At 29.3% G+C, this 9,941-nt stretch overlaps 1 protein-coding gene across 1 annotated transcript; it reads left to right on the forward strand.

Annotated features, from left to right (window-relative positions):
• Positions 1-4,241: 4,241 nt before the first annotated feature.
• Positions 4,242-6,279, forward strand: LOC102624094 (protein RGF1 INDUCIBLE TRANSCRIPTION FACTOR 1-like). Its single transcript, XM_006491663.4, has 4 exons — positions 4,242-4,546; positions 4,666-4,854; positions 4,964-5,179; positions 5,653-6,279. Exons 1-4 carry the CDS (start codon positions 4,544-4,546, stop codon positions 5,902-5,904), a joined length of 660 nt encoding a protein of 219 aa, XP_006491726.1. The 5' UTR covers positions 4,242-4,543; the 3' UTR covers positions 5,905-6,279.
• Positions 6,280-9,941: the final 3,662 nt, after the last annotated feature.

Genomic DNA, 9,941 nt, shown 5'->3' on the forward strand with positions numbered 1-9,941 from the left:
CGATTTTTATAAAATGAAATTGTTTTCTCACAACGCTCACCCTCTTTGAAGGCCAAGAGTGCCGTGTTTTTGGGTGGTATCGTGAAAAACTATTTTCAGATATGATTTTCGGATTTGGTATTTGACGGATAAGTATATATCGGCTAAAAACCAGAACTTGCGGGCTATTAGCCCTAAGGACAGACTTTGTTTTGTTATAGATCTGGTGTAACAACGCCACGTACAACTACCCTATGGTATCAGAGCAATATAAAGCAACATTTATTATTTCTAACCATTTGATATTTGTCCCTCTAATTCAACCATTACTCCACTACAGAACAACACCTTGGGTACCGAACCCCCAAGATAACTTACTTCTAGCCTTTTTTTTTTCTTTTCACAAGTTTTTTTTTTAATAAGAAAGTATGCCTTTCACTAGTAGTAAATACATAATATCTATCGGAAATTCACTCAACCATATGACAGCTTTAGTTTTTTGCAATGCTAACTTATCTAATGATTGGGAAATTCCATTACATAACCTAGGAGTATGCTTAGCTTTAAAATTCTAATTATTCTTTTTGTTTTCTAGAATTTTAGAGATGCAACTTTTCCTTTTTTTTAACTAAGTCTACCATCTATTGGGAATCAAATTCTATAATCACAAAGGTTCCACCAGCTTTTAACAATAGCAACCAAGCAATCTCTATCAAAACTTCTAACCACAACCCCCAAGCCTACCACTTTCTTTCCAGCATCCACAACATCATCCACATTAACTTTCATCCGGCCATTTGGAGAGGGGCACCACTGTTTTTGCTTCTTAACTTCTTTGCTTTCAGGATAAATCGTCCAAGGTTGGCTAATTTTTTAAAAGCCTCCACAACTAACTCTATACTTGCTACTAACCTGGTTGGGTTTCCTTTTTTTCCTCTCGAACAATTATTTGTTTCTTGCATTCCAAATTACCTATAATAAAGCTGCTACTAACTCCCCATCACTTTAGTTTGCTGTTGAGGTAAGATTTAATGCAATTGAGCTATGTCATGAAAGTGCTCCTCTTGAAATTCAACTGTCAATTGAAAATTTTTCTGAACTTTCCTTGCCATTTTGCACTCTAACAAAGTATGAGCTATGTACTCCACATTATAGCAGCAGATTTAGCATATAGGCTCTTTGAAAACTCTTTTCTTCTATAAGTTTTTAACAGTGAGAAGTAAGTCTTGTACAGCTCTCCATAAAAATATTTTCACCTTCTTTGGTAAGGCAAGCTTCCAACAATACTCCATTGGTTTTGTTTATAAGCAGAACAACTTGGATAATCTAGGAACTTTATCTTCATAGCCACTTGGTATCCACTTTTAACTGAGTATTGCCCTCTTTTATCATAGTGCCACATCAATTGATCCTCATTTGTTGTTAAAGAGGTAATTTTGAGAATCAAATTAGTGATCGTTTCCAAGAAATCCAAGAGAAGATATATGTGCAATTTTGTAAAACAAATCATAAACACGAGTGATGAATCCAATTCAAAGATTTTGTCGTAAGTTTTGGGGATATAATAATCACTTTTAAGATAAATGTATTGGTAATAATACTATAATAGAAGATTCTACATGATCAACGCTGTCAAAATTGTTTTTATAAATGCACATATTTGTAACGTTAATGTGTCCATTCAGTGTCTCTATGGATCATCTCTAAGCATGGCTTGCCGTTCTGATCTGGACCAATCCCGTTATTTTTAATTATTAAATTTTTAGTGGCATTAACTTTATTATAAAAATCATTGATTAAAATAATGCAATGCCAACCCAATTACTTGGTTAAACACTTAACCTAGGTTAACCTAATCCTTAATCCTTATCACCTATTTTAAAACATATTTTATCTGTAGCATTGGAATGCATAATTTACTTGTGATTAATATTATTCTGGTATCATAGAAAATAACTCAGAAATTTAGGGTCTTTGAAAATTGTTTTTAAGAGACTCAAAAGTGATTTTAAAAGTTAAAAGTCAATTTTAATATTTATAAATTTCTTTTAAAATTATTTTTGGCAAAATCATCTCATCTATAACAAATTTTGAAAAGTAAGGAAGGGGTTGAAAATCAATTTTATATTTAATACAATTCCATGTATATTCTCATATAGGGTAAAAGTTCGTTTAGTCCTTATATTTTGAGGTTAGTGTTCATTTAGTCCCTGTATTTTTTAAAATATCTCAAAGCATCCTTATGATTAAATTATTGACACTCTAGTCATTACCTTTTGTTCCTTTTGACTTATTTTTACAATATTACCCTATTACAAATTTAATACCAAAACATAAAATAAAAACAAAATATATATATTAATTTTTGTGGAATACTCTCTTCAGGAATTAAAATATTAATTTTTCTAACAAAATTGATAATCTAATTTTTTACAATATTAATTGTTTTGGACATACATAAGCTTCCACAAAAATTAATATATAACTTTTTTGTTTTTATTTTATTTTTGGGTTTAATTTGATAATTGAATTTTTTATTTTATTTTATTTCTATAAAGTCATTAAATTTAAAAGAATTATTATTATTGCCAATTATATTAAAACTATAAAATAAAAACACACAACACTTTTTTAAAATAAATTTCACCAAATGTTTAATTGATTTGATTCACAACTGATTATTTTTATAGTACAATTAAAAGTAATTATTTTAAAAGCTGTGACATTTCCAAATTGAATTATATGCCAAACTCGAATCCTTGGGAGATGGAGGGGCAAAAATTTAAATTAGACTAAAAAAATAAAAATTATTGCAGAGAATAATTCATACATCCTTGGACAGTCAACCATAAAAATGCGTTTGGCTATTACAGGAACATGCTATTTTTTTAACATAATATATTTAGATGGTATGAGAATGCTCGTACACACAAATTACAAAATAGAGATACAAAATTTACATCTCAAAAAGAAATAGAACTAATCAATCACTATCATGGATTTAGTAATAGTTGATTGTTAATAATATTATAAATGAGATAATTTTACAATATTAATAAGTGATAAATCAATGACATAATTATCGTTTATACAAATTTTAATTTTCAACTTTATAACACAACTTTGACATAATATTATATTGTCAGTATATATTTAGTAGCTGTTTTTTTTTTGACTTATTAATGACTCAATTGACTTAATTTTAATCAGTTAAATCACTAAGTCGGTTACTTTTTCAAATTCATGAAAAATTTCAATAATTAAGTCATTAAATTATTAAGCTAATTATTTTAGCTTTTTACTTAATCCAAAATATCCCTATCTAATTAATTAATTTTTATCCTTACCTATATAAAAATAATTAAAGCATGAAGCCTAGTTGGTCAATAAAAGTTATTAGACAAAAAAAAATCTAAATAAATAATTGTAATAATAATAAAAAAATTAAACCATGGACAAGGACAATGATTTGGAGCACAAACTTTCAACATTTGTAAATTATATAAAACAACATTAAAATAAAAATAAAAATAAAATTGATTAATAGAATTAAAATGAATATATATATATATATATATATGTGTGTGTGTGTGTGTGTGTGTATTAAAATGATGTATAAAACTTAAGCTTTTTTATTTCAGATTGGCTCCCCTACAACTGAGACCAAAGGTGCCTTTTATAGAGGATCATTGAGAACAGAACCTCTCGAATGATCATATCACATGGCACAGTCTAATAATATGAAAATTAAGAATGAGTTAAAAATAAAAAAATATAAATTTTAATACAATGCATTTTATTTTATGATATAATAAATTTATACTTATTATTATTTAACCAGTGTGTAAATTCTTAATTATAAATTCATATATATATATATATATATATATATGACAGTCTAATAATATTAAAATTAAGAATGAGTTAAAAATAAAAAAATATAAATTTTAATACAATGCATTTTATTTTATGATATAATAAATTTATACTTATTATTATTTAGCTTGTGTATAAATTCTTAATTATAAGTTCATATATATATATATATATAGATATATATATATATATATGACAATCTAATAATAAAAAAAATGAGTTAAAAATAAAAAAATATAAATTTTAATACAATACATTTTATTTTATGATATAATAAATTTATACTTATTATTATTTAACTTGTGTATAAATTCTTAATTATAAGTTCATATATATATATAATAAGACCAAAAAAGAGGCAATAGCAGTCAAAATGAAAGGAAAATAAAAGGAAAGAAGAAGGCGGGTTCCTTGCGGCCAACGCACTTAGGTTTGGCATTAGGTTCGGAGTGTAGACTTCGCGTGTGAAGATAAGAACGGCCCTCCTCCTCTCTCTTACGAACATTTTTCTTTCATCGTCTCAGAGTCTCAGCCGCCTCTGCTTTTGTCTACTAATAATATCAAGCACTCTCTCTTTAAACCCTTTTTCTCTAACTGAACGAGATATTCAGTCTGTGAGTTGTTCAAGCTGGCGATCGAAAATCAAGAATCCACTGTCCGTGAAATCAAGCCCAAGAATCGCAGAATAATGGTATTACAATTGCAAACAACTTTTTCACATTCTTCCTTTTCTTTATCCCCCTTTGGGCATTTTTCTTTATTTGTTTACAACAATGGCCTAATGTATATGTGTTTGATTATTTGTCATAGGGCCCCGATGAAGAGGACAACAGGTGGCCTCCATGGCTGAAGCCATTGCTAAGGGAGAGCTTCTTCGTTCAATGCAAGTTACATCCTGATTCTCATAAGAGTGAATGCAATATGTATTGTTTGGATTGTATGAATGGCGCTTTCTGCTCTCTCTGCTTGGACTACCATAAGGACCATCGTGCTATTCAGGTTCAAAAATCAAAATCCCAAAATCCCCTGTTTCTTTGAAATTGACCAATCAAGCTAATTATAAACTACTGGGCATCCTTGATTTTATTGATTTGATTATATGGAACAGATAAGAAGGTCCTCATACCATGATGTGATAAGGGTATCTGAAATTCAGAAGGTGCTTGACATATCTGGAGTCCAAACTTATGTTATAAACAGTGCCAGAGTTGTGTTCTTGAATGAGAGGCCTCAGCCTAGGCCTGGCAAGGGTGTCACAAACACCTGCGAGGTTTGCGACCGCAGTCTCCTTGATTCCTTCCGCTTCTGCTCTCTTGGCTGCAAGGTAACCTTAATCACAACTAATTTCAATGTTGTCCCATTTTTCTTGTTTGGTTGATGAGCAAGTGTGGGAAAAGAAAACAATAATGTTCAGTTAACACATTGTTTGTTTGGTTGGAATGGAGTTGACTTCTCATAATGAATTAATTACCCCCTCTAATTTTTTTATTCCTTAATGACTAAGTAGCTTACAGAAGGTGGAGTACTTGAGAATTCGATTTCAAATTTCAATTACCCCTTTGATTATTGATTGATTAATTAATTTGATTGCTTTAATTTTTTTTATTCCTTGACGACTGTTCATCTGGTCCTGGATGCTGGATTTTCTTTAAGTCCGAGAAAGTTGTTACACCAATAATTAGATTGATTATGAAGTGTGAAACATGAACACCCCTTTCAAATTTCAATTACCTATTTTTTTGTGAATTTGCACATTTTTATAAAATTTCTATTTTCAAAATATTGATGTTATTATAGATTGTTGGAACATCAAAGAATTTTCAAAAGAGGAAGAACCGGCTAGCAATGGGATCAGACTCTGAGGATTCATACAGCAGCGGCATCCACGGCAAGCTGAAGAATAGGGACTTCAGCAGCAACAACAACAACAAAATGCAAAGCTTCTCCCCCTCAACACCCCCTCCAACTGCTGTTAGTCACCGAATCAGCAAGCGAAGAAAGGGAATCCCTCACCGAGCTCCAATGGGGGGATTATTGATAGAATTCTAGTGTCTACTTATTGGCACTTTAGTTTTATCATCTTATTATCCACCCAACTTATACAAAATAGTTTGATCAATGTACGCATTTGCCTAGTTTTTCTTTAGTTGTTTGTATATAGAAGCAGCAAAAAATAGAAGATTGAGGAAAGTGGAAAATAAGACAAAATGTGAAAAAGGACTGGATGGTAGTAATAAGGTCAAAGTTTTTATTTTATATATATATACAGGTTTGGTTGTTTTATACCTAAGTTTTTGCTTGAAAATGTAAATAGGGTTTCCTCTTCTCAGATAGAAATGGTACCGGTAATGACAATGTACTCTTTCGTAATATGTGAAGCAATGGATGTCAGTATATGGAAATGAAATAAAATCATTTGTGTTATTGTCGTCTGCACAACAGTTCTTTCTTATGTTCCCCTTTTTCGGAAGAATTTAATGGTGATGTGAAGACTCCGCGTTTAGTGGGGGCCATATTGGTTTTGACACGTGTGGCGTGGGTCTGAAATGTTAGTTTCCACGTGCCAAGTATTCATTGAACTTTGAAGAAAAAAACAATGTCTTAGTCCTTAGAATCATAAAAGTTGGTCAGCCGCCCTTGGCAATAAGCGAATAACAACTTAAAATGTCAGAAAGGCGGTTTGGTTTTTGAGTTCAAGTGGGTTATCTAATTATCTTTCTTTTGTCGACCCTACTAATGTCGAATGTAATTTGAAATTTCGCCCTATGGCCACGACAGTTCATCGAGTGTAAAAAATTGTGATCACCAGGGTTCGCAAAGATCTCTTGCACATTTTAATCTCAGACACGGGCGAGGGAAGATTAGTTGTAGTGCTGTACTTTTATTGAAAAATAAATAATTATTTGATAAAGGATCTTTTATTTTAATACGATAAAGATTAAAGTTAAAAAAAATATTATATCAAAGTATTTCTCTTATTTTTTTAATTTATTCGGGATCTCGTATTAAAAATTATTTATTAAAGCAACATTAACTAATAATAAATTATGCATTAATAATTTTGAAGCAATTCTTAATTTATGAGTTAGTTTTTTCTTTTAATTCTTTTGTATAAGTTAAGACAATGGAATTTTATCTTATTTGCTCTCCATTTATTGTTATTTATAGTCTATTTTTAACTCTTATCTTAGAAACACCCTTAGAGATTGAATATCAAAAGATATTTTTTTTAATATGATAATACTTTTTAGGAAAAAGGATATTAACACTCTTAAAGTTTGGGAAAATGGTCATGTAGACTCCCAAGTTTTAAAAAAGGCCACTAAAATCCAAAATCATTTTTTAACCATAGTACTCTTTTATTATAGTAACTAAAAAATTCATTTTGAAATTTTCAATAAACACAAATATAATATAAATAATGTAATCTATCTAATAGACTAACAATATTAAAATATTAAAATATTAAAATAAATTTAAATATGCAAATTATTATACTTATTTTAATAACATTTTTGTATTTATTGTAGAGATTTAAAATAAATTTTTGGGTTAAATATATTTTACAAATAAAAAAATCTCACGTACTAATAATGTTAAAATTACATAATATTCAAAATAATTTAATTTTTTAAAAATTTATTTAAATATAAAATTTCTATTTGTTATAAAATTTACTTAAATATAATAAAGTATGTCTAATAGATTGTAATATATGAAAATATTTTATATATTGAAATTTTTTTTAAATTGAATCTGTTATTATAATTATTTTATTATAAAACATTGAAGTAATTTATTAGGTTAATAGAGTCCAAAGGTATTATGGTCAAAAGAGATTCTTGGTATTCCTTTATGAAAACTTAGGAGTTTTCATGACCATTTTTCTAAATCTTAGAAGTGTTGATGTCCTTTTTTCTATTTTTAATCTACTCTACAAATAATTCTGTAGAAGATGATATACTTACAAGGTGTTTAATATCTTTTATGAAATCTAATATGAGATATCTACTATGATTTATTCCTAAATTAAGATAAATATCTATTATAACTTATTCCTAAATCAAGTCCATAAAACACACATTAAATAAATATTCTTACTAATATATATATTCTTATTAATACTGGGGAGGTACTTATTCTACCCATTTTCTTACATGAGTAAAGAAGTCATTTATTTTTCACTCAATTAATAAATGAAAAAGGAAAAATATTGAGTCATCACATGGGACTCGAACTATGGTCAAGTGGCGAGAGTTGAGAAAGGTGGAGTTAGAGGGAATTTCCTTCCCTCTTCTCACATCTATCAGCAGATGAAACACATTGTTTCAAAATTGTGGGCGGAAAAGGGGGTCCACAAAATTAAATTATTTGATCTGTATAAAAGTATAAACTACTCCATCGTTGTATAGATTTCTTTCTAATTCTATCAAATCTGTTTTCTTAAAATTTTTGCTATTTTCATACATACATGCATACATATATATAGTCCCGGATTGAAACAGTGTGCGGAACAAAGACATTAGTGGCTGCACATGGTGGCCCCACCATGTGACCAACTAAAACAAATAAAAAAGAAGCCACTAGGGTTATATATATCAATCCAACTCGTGCCTTCTTGGATAGTGATACAATCCGGGAGTCCCAGATTGAATCACTGTCCACTATATATATATATATATATTAAATTGTGAAATTCCAATGAAAAATGGAGATTTTTCATTGGAAATTCACAGTTCAAAACCACCTTATAAACGTGCTCCAAAATTCTAAGAAAAAATTATAGAGTTTTCAGAAACGTCAAATAATTAAACATTAATAATTTTTTTATTGGGAAATTTTAGATACAAATAAATTATAATGTTCATGTAGGCTATGTTTACATGAACCGTGACGTTAGTTATATTTTTCATTTCGTTACAGGAGTATGCAATCATTATGACAAGTCTAACATTTTCCATGTTTATGGGATGACAATTCTTACCCCCATACATTAAGTTTTTCTTCATGTACAAGATGTATCTTTAATTCTCCAAAATAAGTAAATGAAACATTAAAAATTTCAAATTCATTGCATAATAATATAACTTACGTCAATCCAATAATTATACTAAATAATCTAAAGAATATTTAACAAATATAATTTGTCTGAAACAATTCGTAGGTTGATCATAAGATTGATGAAAATTATCAACTATCTTTAACCAAGTGATTATTATTATTTTTTAAATTAAGATCAGTTAATCTATGGCTACGTTGACTTGAGTTGGGACTTCACATTCAATCAATGTTTCCCTTTTTGTGGTTCTTTTTAGCCGTCCGTTCTATTATATTCCAACTTTGACCAACTTTTTCATATTGCAGCGGTGCCCAGTCGCTTTATCGTGGCAACGGGGAACGTTCTCGAGATGACATGTCGTTTTATTTCTGTGCTCAGGAGCATGATATGACAATACGCGTGCTTTCCATGACTTGCCACACTGAAACGTTGAAAGCCATGTATTTTGATTTTTCACGGTTAGACCTTCTGCTTTATCTCTTGGTCATTCTAGAGCATATTTCACTGGCACGTGTCTTTCAATGTGCCAGCTAACACACTGTTGATTCGTGAACAGTTCAGCTTATTTCCAAAACTGTGTTTCTCGTGCTCGGAATAGAGTTGTTAGAACATTCCTCTAAATTGAAGTTGGACGAAACAATGTTGCCTTGCCGCCATTACATACTAGTTGTAACCCTCTTTTTGTCTCCCATGGTATTATATTTCAATTGACATATTACTTTCCTTTATCCAGTAATCTCTCACTTGAGCTATTTCTGTAACTTATAATCATACTTTGTAAAAATAACTATATGAGCTTAAATTTATTGTTATTATCGAATTGTAATTATAATTAATTTGATCCATCAATCACACTAACATAGGATAAAAGTGGTTTTTTTTGCAACTATCATAACTTGAATAAACCTTAGTGAGATCAAACCATACAAAAACTAGAGTGTGAATAAACCAAAGCTTTATTTCTGCAAAAAATAATCTCAAATATCCATAATTGGATAACTAAAAAATGCCTATAACAAATGAGTAT

Source organism: Citrus sinensis, chromosome 4, assembly GCF_022201045.2.
Source record: "Citrus sinensis cultivar Valencia sweet orange chromosome 4, DVS_A1.0, whole genome shotgun sequence".
Lineage (NCBI taxonomy): Eukaryota > Viridiplantae > Streptophyta > Magnoliopsida > Sapindales > Rutaceae > Citrus > Citrus sinensis.

Bases quoted from the DNA above. Each gene is read 5' to 3' on its own strand.
- LOC102624094 (XM_006491663.4), top strand. The intron at 4,855-4,963 runs GTTCAAAAATCA...TATATGGAACAG, and splicing joins AGGACCATCGTGCTATTCAG to ATAAGAAGGTCCTCATACCA. The intron at 5,180-5,652 runs GTAACCTTAATC...ATGTTATTATAG, and splicing joins TCTGCTCTCTTGGCTGCAAG to ATTGTTGGAACATCAAAGAA.